Source organism: Somniosus microcephalus, chromosome 5 (assembly GCF_052327205.1).
Source record: "Somniosus microcephalus isolate GS21.2 chromosome 5, FLI_Smic_1.0, whole genome shotgun sequence".
Lineage (NCBI taxonomy): Eukaryota > Metazoa > Chordata > Chondrichthyes > Squaliformes > Somniosidae > Somniosus > Somniosus microcephalus.
The window spans coordinates 82,550,687-82,571,102 of NC_140991.1; the positions used below are offsets into that span (position 1 = coordinate 82,550,687).

Below are 20,416 nucleotides of genomic sequence, written 5' to 3' on the forward strand. Positions count from 1 at the left end.
TGTTCGCTATGGACTCCTCCATTCGCTCCACACTCGCAGCGACCCTGGAGACAAAACCTGCCAGAGACTCCTGCATCTGTGCATGGAGGTCCATCACCTCCGATCTTATGGATGGACCCAGAGACATGCAGCTGAACCAAGCTGGCAGAGTCCTACGCCCTCTGATGAGGCCCTGTCTCCACAATCTGCTGATGCTCACTTGTGAGCTGTGATACACCAGGTGACAACACTACTCTATGTCTCGAAGGCCCCCCCGAGGTGTGAGTGTCTGCGCTGGTGCTGGGTGCGCTTGTTTCTGCTGCGCCCTCAGAGGTTGCAGATTCCTCTGAGGAGTCTGGAATCTCAGGCTCTTCCTCCTGCACAGTGGGGACGGGGGCTCTGGATGGTCCTGTGGGGGAGTCAAGGAAAAATTTAGAGATGTGATGCCAAGGTTACATGCACATTGCATTTTGCAGATGATCATAAGTCCATATGATGTAGCTTCAGAATCATTATCAGCGACTCATGCAATGCCAATGAGAGAGATGGAAAACTCTTCTGTCACCAGCTTGCGGGGATGCACCTGTCTGTCCTTTCCCAACTTCCGCATCTGTGTCAGCCCCGACAATCTCCAGGACGGCTTCCTCCCAGGGGGTGAGCTGGGCTAATGAGGGTGGCCCTCCTCCTGTCCTGGCTTGCTCTCTCCTGTTGTGAGTTCTCTTCTCCTGCAATGAGGGAGACAAGTGGAGGTTGCGTGAGAATGAAGGAGTGAGTGTAGAGATTGCATAGCATAGATACTTAGAAGGAGACAAAGATGGAGTGAGGTTGCAAGACCAAGGGCCCTCCCTGTGTGTTGTCAGTTGTGTTCAAAGCATCAGAGTGAGAGGGAGTGTGAGGGCTGCATGGTGGAATAGTTATGTGAATGTGAGCATAGAGAGAGAGGGAATGGGTAAGGGTGCATGGATGTGAGTGTCAAGTGGGATGTGGAGGAAGAGATTGCTAAAGCTGAGTGCTGGTGAGGAAAGGCAATGGGGATCAGATTGAGGGTGATGGAAACTTCATACTTACTTTTCCAGTGCGATGAAGGTCATGGAATCTTTTCCTGCACTGCAACCAGGTACGCCGTGTGAGCCCCAAGGAGTTGACTTTCCCAGCCACCTGTAGCCACACAGCCTTGGTCTGACTGGAAGGCCTCTTCCTCCCTGAAGAAGGGAACAGGACCTCCCTGTGGGCCCTAGCCCCATCCAACAATGCCTGCAGTGATGCCTCATCAAATTTAGGTGCAGCTCCTGCCCTCCCGCTGGCCATTGTTCCTGCAGGCTCCTGTGCCATCATACGGGGAAAGCTTGGAAGCCTGCAGAGGAAGCAAGGCTTGCTGTGGACCTTAAATGCAGCAGCAATGATGATGTCATCGGAGGGGACTTGCAGTCATGAAAAACCCATTTGCAAAGGCTTCCCACACGTTGGAAATCAATTGACCAATTGAGTTAAAATTGCATCAATCTCACACATCCATTTAGATTCGTGTGGGAATCACGAAATTCGGGGAACCCGACAATTGCCCGCACCCGAGTTAAAATCGACCCCTCTATGTTTTAACTGCTATTTTGTTCTTACAGACCTCACTTTGCCTTGCTCTGAAATGTAATCATTTCTCATTTTTATCCTAGTATTTAACTCCATGGCCTTAACCTTGCCTATCTCTATCAACTGCTTTGGCCCTATAACCCCCTCTCCCCCACCAAATTTCTTCATTCCTCTGCCTCTCTATGCATCCTTCCCTCCATTTGCCCCACCATTAGCAGCCATTTTTTTTTAGATAGGATGAGGAGTAGGCCATTCGGCCCCTATGTATGTATCTATGTATTCGGCCCCTCGAGCCTGCTCTGCCATTCCTTCAATTGCCTAGGTTTCACTCCCTAAATCCCTCCGCTCTTTTTTAAGCCCCTCGTTAAAACCCATCTCTTTGACCAAGCTTTTGGTCTCCCTTCCTAATCTCTTCTCCCTTGGCTCAGTGTCAGTCTTCCTTATGCCTCTGAGAAGCTCCTTGGGACACTTTTCGACATTTCTTTATACAGTACTATATAAATACAACTTGTTGGCACATGCCCAGCTGCCACTGGAAATTTATATACAAGATAAATCTATATGATCTTGTTTAATTTTGCAAATTTTTTTTTATCATAATGCAGGAACCATTAATTGATAGTTTTTCAGAAAGTGGACACAAACTTAGTCAAATTAAAGGAGATGTGGAATTTCTAAATGTGCACTTCAAATACCCCTCACGTCCTGAAGTTAAGGTAGGACTTATTCTAATTCTTCAGATCTAAAGATTGCAATACTCTGTTCACCCTGTATTAAGATAAAGAGCCCTTACTTAAATGAACCTATTAAAAGGAAGACTTGGGTTTACCATAAATCTTATTACATCCCAGAAAAACTTCAAAGCACTTTGCATAGACTGAGCTACTGTGAAAGTGCAGTGAAAGTTATATAAGCATATATTAAGTGATACTCTTGTGACCTAATATTAAGGAAAAGGTCATCGTACCTAGGGTACGATATGAGAATACTGAATCATGTTCACTATTTTCTCTGCAATTAAAAAGTAGTACATCACCCAGTGAATACATTCAATGATGGTGGATTCATTCGGTTGTTAGGCACTTGTGATGGAAAATTATTTTGAAATAAATTGGGATAAGGCTCCATTCTCGGCTTTATCTGCCAGCAATTCATGATTAAACATAAAACCTGAATTTATAAGAACAGCTAAGATTTAACGTACTTCTTAATTAATTTACTAATCCATATCACTTTGAAATAAAAGGCTTTAAACAGTAAGCTTATTCTACCTGTCACATTTTATTCACAGCCTTAACCTGCATCAAGTTATATTAAATTGGTGCTCTGCTATCGACCTTGCGTTTGCAGCCTATTTGTCTTTAGTTACATAAGGCTACAGTTAATGAAAAATTTGCATAGTACTGTCTAAATATGCCATAGTTTTCAGAACAGAAATAAAATGTTGTTACACAGAACATTAAATGTTCAAACCAAACAGTACCTTATTTCTTTTTCCTTCTCTCTTGTTTTGTGGTAGATATTAAAAGGTATGCACCTGAAGTTGAAAAGCGGGCAAACAATTGCTCTCGTTGGCAGCAGTGGCTGTGGGAAGAGCACTACTATCCAGCTTCTGCAGAGATTCTATGATCCTGAAGATGGGATGGTAAAGCATTTAATGACACTCATCGTGCTGTGAAAATAATGTAGCTAAATGCCAAATGGGCTTCAGCAGCAAAACATGAGGGGCTCCAAAATTGAGGTATTCTTAGCCGGTTGAGATACGATACACGCAGGGGTAGATTTTAACTCGCAGTGAGTTTCCGACGGGAAGCCGCATTGGTGAGTAAATTTCCCATCTGCCCAAAGCAGAAGGAGGACATGGCAATTTGAACTGCTGGACAGGACAAGCCGTGAGCCAGTATTCTTTTGTCTCGTGTTTGTACTGGCCGCACTAGACGTGCTCCTATCTAGTTATCCAGCAAGTTAAACACTTATTCAAAAATAATTCTTCGTGAAGCCGTTTGCTGTTTTGAAGCTTGAACAAATTTGTGAAACTGTAAACAAAGATAAAGTATGTTTTGTACATAAACTGAGTACTATACATTCGATATTACATAAAATATAAACATATTTACAACAGTAGAATAGACTAATTGTATAACTAACTAACATTTGGACTAACTTCTATAACTATCAAATATTAACCTTTTATAAACATTGTCAAAATACTACTCTGACAACATTGCTATTATGCTAACAAACAAAGATACTCACAGATATTGCGCTTGGCCTAACATATGAAATCAGATTACATTGGATTGTGAATCCCTTATGGAATCCTCCATTACTGCCAGGTTCTTCCTGGAATTCTACTTCCTGGGTTACACAGGAAGAAAGGTACGAAGGTCAAATGACCTCTCACAGGAAGAAAGGTACGAAGGTCAAATGACCTCTCACAGGAAGAAAGGTACGAAGGTCAAATGACCTCTCACAGGAAGAAAGGAACAAAGGTCAAATGACCTCACAGGAAAAAAGGAACAAAGGTCAAATGACCTCTGTTTCATACAAACACACTGCTAACACAATAACCACCACCAGAGGGTGCTACTGCATGTAAAAATGTCCAGAATGTCACATAATGTCCAGAACAGTGTTTGAGGTAAGTGCAGCAGCTGTACAGATGAACTTCTGTATGCAGAAAATGGTGTACAGTTCCTGTGTGTCCATAAGATGCAGGTATAATAAAACATGATACATATTATTGCTCCACCATCTGAACGTAGTACTGCCTTTCCCGGGGAAATAGAGCATAACCCAAGACAGGAGACCGATGAAGTGAGAAAGGGCATGATTCAAAGCAAATGAAGGTAATGATGGCAGGACATTGAGATAATGTGATAAAAAAATGATCTGGACATAGGAAATGAGGGAGGAATATCAAAATTTGTTGATGACACCAAATTGTGGGTGTGAAAAATTATGACAAGGATTCTAAAAGACTGAAGGAGGGCATAGTTAGGTTAGTAGGATGGACTCTTGCAGCTCAAAGTAGAAAATGTGAAGTGAAAATAGGAAAAGAAAATACACCTTAAATGGTAATATTTTAAATGGAGCAGAGAAAACTTTGTGTGCAATTAAACAAGCCATTAAAGATGGCAGTGCAAGTAGACAAGGCCATAATCGTGCCAGATTTGTATCTGGAGGCATAGAATAAAAAGGAAGGAGGTAATGTTGAAATTGTACAAGACATAGAAACATAGACGATAGGAGCAGGAGTAGGCCATTCGGCCCCTCGAGCCTGCTCCGCCGTTTGATGAGATCATGGCTGATCATCCAAACTCAGTACCCCGTACCTGCCTTCTCCCCATATCCCTTGATACCTTTAGCTCTAAGAAATATATCTAACTCCTTCTTGAATATATTTAAAGACTTGGCCTCAACCCCCTTCTGTGGTAGAGAATTCCACAGGTTCACCACTCTCTGGGTGAAGAAATTCTTCCTCAGCTCTGTCCTAAATGGCTTACCCCTTATCCTTAGACTATAACCCCTGGTTCTGGACTCGCCGACCATTGGGAACAGTCTACCTGCATCTAGTTTGTCCAGACCTGTCAGAATTTTATAAGTTTCGATGAGATCCCCTCTCATTCTTCTAAACTCCAGCGAGTATAAGCCCAATCGACCCAATCTCTCCTCATACGTCATTCCTCCCATCCCAGGGATCAGCCTTGTGAATCTTCGCTGAACTCCTTCCATGGCAAGACCATCCTTCCTCAGATAAGGTGACCAAAACTGCACACAATACTCAAGGTGTGGTCTCACCAAGGCCCTGTACAACTGCAGCAGGACATCCTTGCTCCTGTACTCAAACCCTTTTGCTATGAAGGCCAACATACCATTTGCCTTCTTCACCGCCTGCTGCACCTGCATGCTTACCTTCAGCGACTGGTGCACAAGGACACCCAGGTCTCGTTGCACTTCCCCTTCTCCCAATCTATTGCCATTCAGATAATAATCTGCCTTTCTGTTTTTGACACCAAAGTGGATAACCTCGCATTTATCCACGTTATATTGCATCTGCCATGCTTCTGCCCAATCACCCAACCTGTCCAAATCATCCTGGAGTTTCTCGGTATCCTCCTCGCAGCACACACGCCCACCCAGCTTTGTGTCGTCTGCAAACTTGGCGTTATTACATCTAGTTCCCTTATCTAGATCATTAATGTATATTATGAATAGCTGGGGTCCAAGGACCGATCCCTGCGGTACCCCACTAGTCACTGCCTGCCACTCGGAAAAAGACCCGTTAATTCCTACTCTCTGTTTTCTGTCCGCCAACCAGTTCTCTATCCAAGTCAATACCTTGCCCCCAATCCCATGTGCCTTAACTTTACACGCTAATCTCTTATGTGGGACCTTATCGAAAGCCTTTTGAAAGTCCAAATACACCACATCTACTGGTTCCCCCTTATCTATTTTCCCAGTTACATCCTCAAAAAATCACAAAAGACCTTTGTTAGCCAACTGTTGAAGTATTGTGTACAATATTGGGGACCCCATTGTAGGAAGCATACAAAAGAAATGGAAAAGCTACACAATGATGGGGCTTTTTTCACTGAAGCTGAAAAGTTAAAGGGGTGACTGCATAGAGGTATAGAAGATTGTGAAGAGCTATGATAGGGTGAATAATGAGGAATTGTTTCCGCTGGTTAGTGAGACAGTAACAAAAGAGCACAAACTTATGGTAATCACAAAAAGAATTAAAAGGGAGGTTATAAATGCTCCTTTACAAGGAGAATGCTTAGATTGTGGAATTACCTGCCACAAATTGAAGCAGAATCCACTCAGACTCGACAGGAGTCAGGGGGACATCTCTTTGGCAATTAGAAAACTCAAGTTTTTATTTATTTTGCAGGTGACATAAATAAAACGCTGTACTTCACCATACCGTGCTTACATTTGCATTTTCACTAAAATTAGCAGAGATTTTACCCCCCATAATCTGGATGAACAGGAAAACTTATGGAATTCCCTGAACTGCAAGTAGATAAAGCCAAAGAAAAGGCCAACAGTGTTTCGGGTTTTAGAAATAGGGGCCTCGATTATAGGAGTAAGGAACTAATGATAAACGTGTATAAAACATTGGTTAGAGTACTGTGAGCATTGTGGAAAGAGCAATAAAGTTACAGAGAGTATACAGCTTAGATTCATCTGGATAATGCCAGGGATGGAAGCTATAGTTATCAGGAGACACCTGTGACACAGGGATTATGTCCACGGAAACAGTGAAGGCAAAGAGGAGATTTAATATAGATTTTTAAAATTCTGAGGTGTTTTTCTAGAATATATTTAAAATTATAGTCGGCCACATTGGGGTGGGAACTGAGTGGGTAAATTCCCCGCACTATTTTAACCCCCTCCCCACCTGCTGGGTGGAGGGGGTTAAAATTCCCCCCATATTGTCTAGATAAAGGATGTAGGTCACATCTGTGTAATGAACACTAGACCTAACAGTACTGGGGAAAAGTACTAGACACCAGCATAAACACACAATCTGACCATACTTATACCTGGCCTGGGCCAGGTTTGGGTTAGGTGTATAGGTTATTGTTTGTTGTCTTACATTGTACATTTAGGGATCCTGATTATTTTCAATTTCTGCCTCTTCGTGTATTTTGATTCATCCAAGGGGTTATATGTCACTTTTGACAACAAATTTATCTCCCATGAAGTTCATGCAGCTTTTTCTGGCAATAGTTTTCACATACAGTACTTTATACGCTGTGATAGCATAATTATTGGTATAAATGTCTAATATTTTCAACAGATTATGCTTGATGGACACGATATTCGAACCTTGAATGTTAGGCATCTTAGGGAATTTATTGGGGTTGTGAGCCAGGAGCCCATCCTCTTTGCTACCACTATAGCTGAAAATATTCGCTTTGGTCGTGAAGATGTCAGCATGACTGAGATTGAAGAGGCTACCAAGGAAGCTAATGCCTATGATTTCATTATGAAATTGCCAGATGTAAGTACTGATCTTATTTGCCATTGAACTAACAGTTTTATATTATGGATAACTAGTTTCTCTAAGCTTGATTACTGTTTTGATAAGCTCATCTCCATTTCCCCATGCAGACTGTTTGTCTTCTAGTTGTTAGCATATCAGGAATATGGTAGGAATAACAGGGGAAAAAGTGTGCTCTCATGACAAATAACATCCTTGCCCACCTTACCAAAAGCCTGTGTATATAATTCAATGGTGATTATTACATAACAACAAATTTAGTGAACATAATATTACAAGACAAAAAACAAGTCATGCATGATTGATCCTTAAACATTCACTCCCTCTAATATCTCTTCTTCTTAGGCAGTCCCTCGGTACCGAGGATGACTTGCTTCCACACTAAAAATGAGTTCTCAGGTGACTGATGAGTCCAATGCAGGACCTACAGTCTCTGTCACAGGTGGGGCAGACGGTGGTTGAAGGGGCGGGTTGGTGGGGTGCTTGGGTTGACATGCGCTCCTTCCGCTGTTTGCGCTTGGCTTCCGCTTGCACCCGGTGAAGAGACTCAAGGTGTTCGGCACCTTCCCGAATGCTTCTTCTCCACTTTGTGCAGTCTTGGGCCAAAGAGTCCCAGGTATCAGTGGGGATGTTGCACTTTTCAAGGAGGCTTTGAGGGTGTCCTTGAAGCATTTCCTCTGCCCACCTGGGGCTCTCTTGCCGTGTCGGAGCTCCGAGTAGAGCGCTTGTTTTGGGAATCTCGTATCGGGCATGCGGACGATGTGGCCCGTCCATCAGAGCTGATCGAGCATGGTCAAAGCTTCGATGCTGGGGATGTTGGCCTGAGCAAGAACACTGACGTTGGTGCACCTATCCTGCCAATGGATTTGCAGGATCTTATGGAGGCAGCGTTGGTGGTACCTCTCCAGTGCTTTGAGGTGCCTGCTGTACATGGTCCATGTCTCTGAAGCATACAGGAGGGCGGGTATTACTACTGCTCTGTAGACCATGAGCTTGGTGCTGGGTTTGAGGTCCTGGTCTTCAAACACTCTCTTCCTCAGGCAACCGAAGGCTGCACTGGCACATTGAAGGCAGTGTTGGACTTCGTCATCGACGCCTGCCCTTGTTGACATTAGGCTCCCGAGGTATGGAAAGTGGTCCACGTTGTCCAAGGCCTCGTCATGGATTTTGATAATCGGGGGGCAGTACTGTGTGGCGGGGGCAGGTTGGTAGAGGACCTTTGTCTTACGGATGTTTAGTGTAAGACCCATGCTCTCGTACGCTTCGGTGAAGGTGTTGACGATGGTTTGGAGTTTGACTTCAGAGTGTGCGCAGATGCAAGCATCGTCTGCATGCTGTAATTCGATAACAGAGGATGGGAAGACCTTGGATCTGGACTGGAGACGACGGAGGTTGAACAGTTTTCCGTTTGTTCTGTAGATTAGCCCCACTCCAGTGGGGAGCTTACTGAAGGTGAGATGGAGCATTGCAGCCAGGAAGATCGAGAAGAGCATTGCTGCGATGACACAGCCTTGCTTGACCTCGGTCCGTACGTGAATTGGGTCTGTGGTGGATCCGTTGGTCAGGATCACAGCTTGCATGTCGTTGTGAAGCAGGTGGAGGATGGTGACAAACTTTTGAGGGCAGCCGAATTTGAGGATGACACTCCATAATCCCTCATGGTTGACAGTGTCGAAGGTCTTTGTGAGGTCAAAGAAGGCAATGTGCAGCGGTTGGTACTATTCCCTGCATTTCTCTTGTAATTGACGTGCAGTGAAGATCATGTCCATTGTGCCCCTTAGTGGGCGGAATCCGCATTGCAACTCTGGGAGGAGCTCTTCAGCCACTGGGAGAAGGCAATTGAGGAGGATTCTTGCGATGACTTTCCTTGTGGCAGACAGCAGAGAGACTCCTCTGTAATTACCGCAATCGGACTTATCACCTTTCTTGAAGATGGTCACGATTACAGCGTCTCTGAGATCCCCTGGCATGCTCTCCTCCTTCTAAATAATAGAAATGAGTTCATGTATTCTCACCAATAGTGCTTCTCCGCCATGTTTTAGCGCCTCGGCGGCGATTCCATCTGCTCCTGAGGCCTTGTTGTTCTTCAGTTGTCGGATGGCCTTTTCAACCTCATGCCGGGCTGGTGTTGTGCTGAGGTGGTGGTGGGTAGCATGCTGCGAGAAGGAGTTGAGGACACTCGGGTCGAAGACAGAGTCTTGGTTAAGGAGATCTTCAAAGTGCTCCTTCCAGTGGGCACTGACTGCCTCTCTGTCCTTGATGAGTACCTTTCCGTTCTTGGCCCGCAGTGGGGTAGGACCTTGGGTGCTTGGGCCGTAGGTGGTCTTGACTGTGCTAAAGAATCCACACACATCGTGGTTGTCGGCTAGCTGCAGGTTCTCCTGCGCTTTCTGCATCCACCATCTCTTTAGATCGCAAGTTTTTTGTTGAACCTTGGCCTTCAGGTGCCTGTGGAGTTGCTTTCTTGCTCTCGAGTTCTGTTGCTGTTTCCAGATCAGGAATGCCTTGTGCTTGCGGCTTATTAACTCCTGGATCTCCTGGCCGTTCTCGTCGAGCCAGCCTTGGTGTTTCCTGGTCGAGTGACCGAGCATCTCTTCACAGGTGCTGATTATGGAGGCCTTGAGTGCAGACCAGGCGCCGTGGACACTCTGGGCAGGATTTTCATTGGGCCATGGAGGCGGGATTGGAGGCATGTGGGGGGTTAAAATACCGAAATCGGCGGGGGTGTGTGGCACGATCCCAACCCGCCTCCATGCCAGTTTCAAAGGAGGCGGGTACCTGCCCCGCACTGGGACCCGCCTCCCCGAGGCGGGAAGGGGATTAGTGCCAATTAACTGCCTGTTAACAGGTAGCTAACAGGCAGTTTTTAGCCTAATCCCTATTTTTAATGTTGAAGTGTGGGATTCCCGACGGCTCCAAACCACGCCAAGTTAGAGGAGGCGGACCGTCGGTATGAAGGGCTTGGAGAGGTCGAGATGTCCGGTGTTAAGGTGAGTGATGGGTGCATGAGTGCAAAGGTAAGTGTGTTTGGTGTGTGTAAAGTGTTTAAATAAGTTTTACATACCTTTACTTACCTTTACAGCCATCCATCCTTCAGGTCTCGGGAGTCCCTCATCTCATCGGCACAGAAAGCAGAATGGCTGCGAGCTGTCAAAAATTGCAGCATTCAGCTTTCTGTTCCGGGGAGATCTCTAAATCATCCTGAGAGGAAGGAATTAACTTGGAGTACAGATTGTCAGTGTTTGACAGCTTCAAACAGCTGTGAAACGCTGATATTTCATCTGTCAAAAGGTCTTGACAGATGAAATTTCAATCTGTGACGTCACCTGTTGCCAGGTGGCCCTTAAGTGGCCTGCAGAGCCCGCTGGGTGGGCTCAACAAGGTCAATCAAGTCAAAATCACGTGGGTTGGCTAGAACTCGATGGAGGTGGGACTACTACCCCGAAAGTTGTAGTCCCGCCTCCTACCCAACTCCTCAATGAAAATCCAGCCCTCTGTGTCTCTGTATCACTGGGAATCGTCAGGTTGGTTGTGAAGCTCAGGCTGAATAGGGCTTTCTTAGCAGGGTCTTTGAGTGCTCCAGCGTTGATTTTCCTGCGGCATTGCTTCTGTTGCCGCCGCTGTTTTGGGGCTACGTTGATGAAGATGACAGAGCAGATTAGGCGGTGGTCTGTTTAGCAGTCGTCCGCTCCTGTCATGGCGCAGGTGATGCGGACGTCCTTGCGGTCCCTGGCTCAGACAGTGACGTAGTCCAGCAGATGCCAGTGCTTAGAGCGAGGGTGTTGCCATGAAGCCTTGCACTTGTCTCTCTGATGGAACAAGGTGTTGGTTATGACAAGGCAATGTTCTAAGCATTTTGTCAGGAGGAGGGTATCGTTGGAGTTGGCTTTCCCTACCCCCTCTCTGTCAATCACAGCTCCCCAGAGGTCTGTGTCCTTTCCAACACTGGTGTTAAAGTCGCCAAGGAGGATCAGCTTGTCACCCGTTGGGACTCGGGACAGGGATTGTTCGAGGCTGAAGTAGAATTCCTCTTTGGTCTCGTCTGTGGCTTCCAGTGTTGGGGTGTACGCACTGATGACTGTAGCGCACTGGTTCCGGGCTAGGGTGAGCTGTAGAGTCATGAGGCGTTCATTTATTCCACAAGGGGAGTCTCTCAGATGTTCAACTAGCTCATTTTTTATGGCGAAGCCTACCCCATGGAGACGGCGTTCTTCTTCAGGTTTGCCTTTCCAGAAGAAGGTGTAACCACCGCCTTGCTCCTTGAGCGGGCCTTCCCCTGCCCGTCGGGTCTCGCTTAGGGTGGTGATGTCTATGTCGAAACATCTGAGCTCCCGGGCAGCAATAGCAGTACGGCGTTCTGACCTATCACTGTTGGAGTTGTCCAATGGTGATTATTACATAACAACAAATTTAGTGAACATAATATTACAAGAGAAAAAAATAGTCATGCATGATTGATCCTTAAACATTCACTCCCTCTAATGTGGCCGCAGCATGTACCACCTACAAGATGCACTGCAGCAACTCGCCAAGGCTTCTTCGGCAACACCTCCCAAACCAATGACCTCTTCCACCTAGAAGGATAAGGGCAGCAGGCGCATGGGAACACCACCACCTCCAAGTTCCCCTCCATGTCACACACCATCCTAACTTAGAAGTGGATCGCTGTTCCTTCATCGTCGCTGGGTCAAAATCCCAAAACTCCCTCCCTAACAGCACTGTGGGAGTACCTTCACCACACGCACTGTAGTGGTTCAAGAAGGCGGCTCACCACCACCTTCTCAAGGGCAATTAGGGATGGGCAATAAATGCCGGCCTTGCCAGCGACGCACACATCCCATAAACAAATTTTTTTTAAAGTCCCTCGCTGAGTGAAAATATAAAAACGTTATTATGATCCCTTATCTGAACTGGTGCCACTGATGACTTGAATATAAAAAATTAACTATGGGGCATTGAACATAAATATTACTCAACATGGCTTGGAACTTGGTACCTGGACTCGGGTCAAGAATCATAGCATCATTGTGCAATTTTTTTGTCATCCATTCTCGTTAGGCGTCGCTGGCAAGGTTGGACTTTTTATTGCTCATCCCTAATTGTCCTGTGAAGGTGGTGCTAGGTCTCTTTCTGCCCTGCAACCAATTCTCATTCCCACGGAAATAACCTCCATCCTCCAATTCTCCATCCTCCAATTCTCTATCCTTCAAATAGCTTCTGTATTTCACTCGGCCGCTACACCAGTCTCCGAACTTGGACAACAGTTCGTCGATGCTCCATGCCGACTCCATCCTACCTGTCAACTTTTTCCCTCCACGGGACCTCTGACTTTAAATCTGGATTTCCTACTATTGTCTCCAACCTATTCCGGGCTGGCTGTACTTAAAGTAGATATGTCACCAGGACCGGATGGGATATGGCAACAAGAGAAGGTCAGAGGCTAGGTATTCTGTGGTGAGTATCTCACCTCCTGACTCCCCAAATCCTTTCCACGATCTACAAGGCACAAGTAAGGAGTGTGATGGAATACTCTCCACTTGCCTGGATGAGTGCAGCTCCAAAAACACTCAAAAAGCTTGACACCATCCAGGACAAAGCAGCCCGCTTGATTGGCACCCCATTCACCACCTTAAACATTCACTCCCTCCACCACTGATGTACCGTGGCTGCAGTGTGTACCATCCACAAGATGCACAGCAGCAACTCGCCAAGGCATCTTCAGCAGCACCTCCAAAACCTGTGATCTCTTCCACCTAGAAGGACAAGGGCAGCAGGCACACGGGAACACTACCACCTCCAAGTTCCCCTCCAAGTCACACACCATCCTGACTTAGAAGTATATTGCCGATCCTTCATCGTCGCTGGGTCAAAATCCTGGAACTCCCTCCGTAACAGCACTGAGAGAGTACCTTCGCCACATGAACTGCAGCAGTTCAAGAAGGCGGCTCACCTCCACCTTCTCAAGGACAATTAGGGATGGGCAATAAATGCTGGCCTTGCCAGTGACGCCCACATCCCAGGAACGATTAAAAAAAAAGGATGCATGCCAGGATGCTATGGAAGGTAAGGGTGGAATTTGCAGAGGTACTGGCCATAATCTTCCAATCCTCCTTGGATGCGGGGCTGGTGCCAGAGGACTGGAGAATTGCAAATGTTACACCATTGTTCAAAAAAGCGTGTAAGGATAAATCCAGCAACTACAGACCAGTCAGTTTAACCTCGGTAGTGTGGAAGGTTTTAGAAACAACAATCCGGGACAAAATTAACAGTCACTTGGGCAGGTGTGGATTAAGGGCTTGCCATAATTTTCCAATCTTCACTAGATGCGGGGGAGGTGCCTGAGGGTTGGAAAGTGGGAAACGTTGTAGTGTCCGAGTATCAATAATACACGGACTGCAGGAGAACAATAATAACAGGTATTTACTGAACAGAGGGTAAGCTTAAACTGAAAGTACAGAAGCCTGCTATGGCTTTATATACAGGTGTGGTCACTGCCGGTACTACAGTATAAAATCAGTTCTCTCTTAAAGGTACATACACAACAATTCCTCCCCTTTTAGATAAACAGTACATAACATTCATTTAAAAATTAAATAATAACTAATTACAATTACAATTTTCTCTGTACTATATACATCAACTGAAATAATCATTTATAAGTTCAGTCTTTGAGGAGGCTTCCTGATCCTGACTGGATAGCGCCTTTCTCGAGTATCCTGTTCTTGCGACGGAGTCGATTCTGGCTCATTGTCATTGGTTGGTTCGTCAGCTTCCAATACCACTGATTCTGAGGTAGACGCAACCTGAGGAAGGACGTTCTTGCCATGGAAGGAGTGCAGCGAAGATTCACCAGGCTGATACCTGGGATGGCAGGAATGACGTATGAGGAGAGATTGTGTCAATTGGGCTTATACTCACTGGAGTTTAGAAGATTGAGAGGGGATCTCATCGAAACCTATAAAATTCTGCCAGGCCTGGACAGACTAGATGCAGGAAGGATGTTTATAATGGCTGGGGAGTCCAGAACCAGGGGTCCTAGTCTAAGGATAAGGGGTAAGCCATTTAGGACTGAAATGAGGAGGAATTTCTTCACCCAGAGAGTAGTGAACCAATGGAATTCTCTGCCACAGAGGGCGGTGGAGGCCAGTTCATTAAATATATTCAAGGAAGACTTGGATATATTTCTTAAGGCTAAAGGGAGAAGGCAGGGACAGGGTACTGAAATTGGATGATCAGCCATGATCTCATTGAATGGCGGAGCAGGCTCGAAGGGCCGAATGGCCTACTCCTGCTCCTATCTTCTATGTTTCTATGTACTTCGGGTTCATTACCAGGTGCACATGCTCGTGGTATGGGTTTGGCTTGTTCCTGTGACTCTAGAATCTGGTCAGCATGGCGTCTCACGATGCTCTCTCCAACGCCCACTGTGTACATTAGTGGTCCCTGCTGTGTGCAGATCATTCCTGGCTGCCATTTTTCTGTTCGGTAGTTGCTGGCCAAGACTGGTTGCCCTATCTTGAAGCTCCTGGTTGGCTTCTCATTGATGTGCTGGAATTGCTTGTCCTCAACATCTCGTCTTATGTTTGGTTTGAGCAAATCCAGGCGACATCTTAGCCTTCGGTTGAAGAACATTATGGCTGGAGCTTGGTTGGTGACTGCATGTGTCGCATTCCGGTAAGCAAACAAGAAATTATCCACCTTGTGTTGTAGTGGTATGTCGTCGTTATACATCGCCTTTATGGCCTTTTTAAAGGTCTGAACAAACCTCTCATCCAATCCATTTGTGGCTGGATGATATGGGGCAGATGTGTAATGTTTCACCCCATTATTCCTCAGGAACCTCCGGAAATCCTCGGACACAAACTGTGGTCCATTGTCGGAGCAAATCTGTTCTGGCAAGCCATTCCTGGCGAAGATGGTCCGTAGGACTGCAATAGTTTTCCCCGTGGTGGTGGAGGACATTTTGATGACCTCTGGCCATTTCGAATGTGCATCCACGGCGATTAAAAACATTGAGTCCATAAATGGACCAGCAAAATCAATGTGTACCCGTTGCCATGGAGATGAGGGCCACTCCCATGGGTGTAGCGGGGCCTGTGGTGGAGCGTTTTGGACCTTCTGGCATCCTGTGCATCTCTTGGTCATATCCTCGATTTCTTTATCGATTCCCGACCACCACACAAACGCCCTGGCTAGGCTCTTCATTTTTACCTCACCCAGATTACCCTCATGAAGCTCATTGAGCACTCTATCTCTCAACTTGGGTGGAATTACCACTCGGGATCCACACATCAAGGTCCCCCGGCACACTGACAGCTGTTCTCTCCTTGGCGAGAATGCTGGCAACAGTGAGTCGCCATGTGCTGGCCATCCCTTCACCGTCAAATCATAGACCCGAGAGAGTGTCGGGTCATTTCGGGTTTCCTTCTCTATACTTGAGTTTGTAACAGGTAGACATTCGACTATGGGCGAATGGAATATCTCAACAGGGTCCACTGCAGGTGCTTCCTCCACCGTAGGCAACGGTAGGCGCGACAGCCCATCAGCGTTTCCATGCTGTTTCGTACCCTTGTACTCTATGTCGTACTGGTGTGCCCCTAGAAAAAGTGACCATCTTTGCAGCCGTTGCGCCGTCATCACCGGAACGCCCTTCTTTGGGTTAAAAATGGAGACCAGAGGCTGATGATCAGTCAGTAGGGTGAATTTCTGCCTGTGCAGATAGTGATTGAACTTCTTCACCCCCCACACCAGGCTGAGGGCCTCCCTGTCAATCTGGGCGTAGTTATGCTCGGCTGAGGTTAACGAGCGCGACGCAAAGGCTATTGGCCTCTCTGAACCGTCAAGGAATTTGTGTGACAGCACCGCTCCAATGCCGTAGGGAGACGCATCACATGCCAACCGAATCGGTAGTGTTGGATTGTAGTGGGCCAATACTTCTTTTGAAGTGATTAGGCATTTACATTTCTGAAAGGCACGCTTACACTCATCACTCCATTTCCATGTTACACCAGTTTGAAGGAGTGCGTTCAGTGGGTGCAGAATTGTAGATAAATTCGGCAAGAACTTATGGTAGTAGTTCACCAACCCGAGGAACGACCTCAGTTGCGACACATTTTCCGGTGCTGGAGCCTTGACTACTGCCTCAATCTTGTCTGGGGACTTATGCAACCCTTCCTCATCAATCATGTGGCCACAATACGAGATTTGTCTCCTGAAGAACTCGCATTTGGGGCGGTTGGCTCATAGCCCATATTCTTGTAATCTAGTGAGCACCTGCTCCAGGTTGGCAAGGTGTTCACTGTCATTTTCACCCGTAACCAGGATGTCGTCCAAATAACACTGGGTTTGTTCCATCGCCCTCTGCCAAATAGCCGGGGCTGATGCTACCCCGAATACCAGTCGGTTGTACTGGTAAAGACCTTTGTGAGTGTTTATCGTGAGGTATTTCCTAGATGCTTCTTCCACCTCTATTTGTAGATACGCTTGGGCCAGATCAATCTTCGTAAAGCGTTTCCCTCCAGATAGTGAGGCGAAAATATCTTCTATCCGTGGCAGTGGATATTGTACTGTGTGCAGGACTGGGTTCACAGTTACCTTGAAGTCCCCACAGATGCGAACCTTCTTCGGCTACCCAGGCGTGCTGCTCAATGATTTCTTCATTACAGGAATGATGGGTGTGGCCCACTCACTCCAGTCCACCTTGGACAGCACACCTGAACGCTCCAGACTCTCCAGCTCTGCTTCAACGGCTGGGCGGATTGCGTACGGTACTGGTCTGGCCTTAAAACATTTTGGGTTTGCGTTATCTTCGATTTTTATCATTGCCGTTACTCCTTTTAGAGTCCCAAGACCTTGTTGGAATATCTCTTTCGCGTCAGTTAGAATTTTTGACAGTCGTCCAGGTGTGACATCGTCATCCTTTTTGTCAGTCACAGTTAGCGCCTGAATGGAATGCCAATCCAATTGTATTTTTTGGATCCATTCACGTCCCAATAATGGTGGTCCTCCATCTTGTAGTATATATAGATACAGTTTCTGTGTTTCCTTGCCGTTGTATTTAACTGGCACCCTTATTTTTCCTCTGGGGTAGACTTTTTGCCCCGTATATGTCTTCAATACAATGGACGTGTCCTTCAAGGGTATGTGTGAGAATAGCCGCTCATAGTCTCATCGATTCATGATAGGGCTGATCCTGTGTCCAATTCCATCTTTACTTGGGACCCTGCTATCATGAGGGTGACCCAAATGGCTCGGTGATCCTCCTTTGCGATCACGTTGTGTAACTTTAGACAACTTAGTCTCCTGTTCCCGGAGTCATTATCACTCCCCTGATCATCTAAACTACTGTTTGTCATTTTTTTTACTTTCTTGTACTTTTCCTTAGTAGTTCTTTTAGTGTTGGTTTTCTTTCCCGACCTGCAGACTCTTGCTATGTGTCCCATTTTCCCACATTGCCTGCATACTTTGTCCTTAAACCAGCAGTCCTTCTGATCATGGGTTGTTCTGCCGCAGCGATAGCACTTTTCTGCTCCATATGCCATTTCGTTAGCGCTGTATTCTTATGGTTTCTGTTGTATTTCCGCAGCTCCCCGTGCTGCTGCCTCGTAGGATACTGCCACGCTGAAAGCCTGTTCTAGCGTCAGGTCCTTTTCCGAAAGTAGTCGTTTCTGGGTTCCTTCACTCTGGAGCCCGCAGACAAACTTATCCCTTAAGGTGTCTGCCAGTCCTGCTCCGAACTGGCAGTGCTTCGATAACTTGCGTAGTTCTGTAAGATAGTCAGCATTGCTCTCATCTTTGTGCTGGTTTCTTTTATGGAACTTGAATCTTTCTGCTATCAGCAGCGGTGTAGGGTTTAGGTGTTCCTGTAAGATATTAACAATCTCTTCAAAACTTTTCTCCATTGGTTTAGCTGGGGTAATTAAATTCCGCAATAGGCCGTACGTTCTCACGCCCATCAAATTTAATAATACCGACGCCTTCTTTCCATCGGCCACCTCATTTGCCTTGCAGTACACTTCAATTCTTTCCACATACGTGGTCCAGTCTTCTACCTCGTTGTCGAAAGCAGTGATACTGCCACTCTTCGGCATCTTGGGTGGTTTAAAATGGCGCCTCCCGCGCTTTTTCTTCTTCCCCAATGGAATAAAATGGCGCCTCCCGCGCTTTTCCTTCTTCCCCAATGGAATAAAATGGTGCCTCCCGCGCTTTTCCTTCTTCCCCTTGCTGCCATGCTGCTCCTAGCGTTCTACAGGGTAATGGAGGCGACCCGCGGCTTCGGCGCGTCTCACTTTTCCTTCCCCTCGTTTTATTTTCTCTACGCTGCCCGGTTCTTGAGCACCGACTGCGCCCTGTGCGCTCCACCCTCTCTCTCTTTTCCTCCCGACGACGCTGCACGGCCCCTTTGCAGAGCCACTCGATTGAGCTCGAGCCCGCCACAGTCCGGAAGGGTCAGCGCACTACCTGCTACCAGCACGATTTGCTGGAACACCTCGACTGGGGAGCCAAGCCCAGCTCTCCACAGCCTCCCCTGCAATTCTCCGAACTCCGATGGATCCCTGGGCGGTTGCCCGCGATTGACACCCGTTGCTCTGACTTCGACCTCCAAGAAGCTTCTTTTCAGGGAAAGATCCCCGTGAGGTGATGCAGTACTGCAGGTGAGTTCGAACCTGCTCGTCGCCAGTGTAGTGTCCGAGTATCAATAATACACGGACTGCAGGAGAACAATAATAACAGGTATTTACTGAACAGAGGGTAAGCTTAAACTGAAAGTACAGAAGCCTGCTATGGCTTTATATACAGGTGTGGTCACTGCCGGTACTACAGTATAAAATCAGTTCTCTCTTAAAGGTACATACACAACAAATGTGACACCATTGTTCAAGAAAGGGTGTAACTACAGGCCGGTCAGTTTAACATCAGTGGTGGGTAAAGTGTTAGAAACAATAATCAAGGAAAAAATTAATGGGTTCTTGTAGAGGTTTAAGCTAATTAAGGAGAGCCAACATGGATTTGTAAAAGGAAGATTGTGTTTGACTAATCGAATTGAATTTTTTGAAGAAGTAACAGAGAGGATTGATGAAGGGAATGCAATGGATGTTGTCTACATAGATTTTTGGAAGGCGTTTGACAAAGTACCACATAGAAGGCTGGTTAACAAAATTGAGGCTCATGGAATAGGTGGGTCAGTGGCAGCTTGGATAAGGAATTGGCTTAAGGACAGAAAACAGCGAGTTGTGGTAAATGGCTGTTTTTCAGACTGGAGGATGGTAGACAGTGGTGTTCCCCAAGGGTCAGTGCTGTGGCCACTGCTTTTTTCGATATATATAAATGACCTGGATATTGGAATACAGAGTAGAATTTCTAAATTTGCCAAAGACACCAAACTTGGGATGTGGCAAACAGTAAAGATGATACCAATCGACTGCAACAGGACATAGAAAGGCTAGCCGAGTGGGCAGACAAGTGGCAGATTGAATTTAATACAGAGAAGTGTGAGGTGATGCATTTTGGCAGAAGGAACAGGGAGAGGCAATATACACTTAATGGCACAGTTTTTAAAGAATGTGTAGCGACAGAGGGACCTGGGAGTTAATGTGCATAGGTCCCTGAAGGTGGCAGGACATATTGAGAGAGTGGTTAGCAAAGCATATGAATTCTTGGGTTTCATCTATAGAGGTATTGAGTACAAAAGTAGAGAAGTTATGCTGAACCTTTATAAAGCGCTGGTTAGGCCACAACTGGAGTATTGCGTCCAGTTCTGGTCACCACACTTTAGGAAGGATGTGAAGGCCCTTGAAAGGTTGCAGAGGAGATTTACCAGAATGGTTCCGGGGATGGGGG

At 46.3% G+C, this 20,416-nt stretch overlaps 1 protein-coding gene across 2 annotated transcripts in view; it reads left to right on the forward strand.

The window, feature by feature from the left end:
* The window catches only part of LOC147117159 (ATP-dependent translocase ABCB1-like), a 101,503-nt gene that overhangs the window by 13,717 nt on the left and 67,370 nt on the right, over positions 1–20,416 (forward strand). Inside the window, exons 4-6 of one of the 2 annotated variants that reach the window (XM_085987906.1) lie at positions 2,172–2,282; positions 3,086–3,211; positions 7,373–7,576. In XM_085987906.1, coding sequence (XP_085844032.1) covers positions 2,172–2,282; positions 3,086–3,211; positions 7,373–7,576 — 441 coding nt within the window. The remainder of the gene's footprint in view (positions 1–2,171; positions 2,283–3,085; positions 3,212–7,372; positions 7,577–20,416) is intronic. The other variant, XM_085987907.1, reaches the window with a different exon arrangement.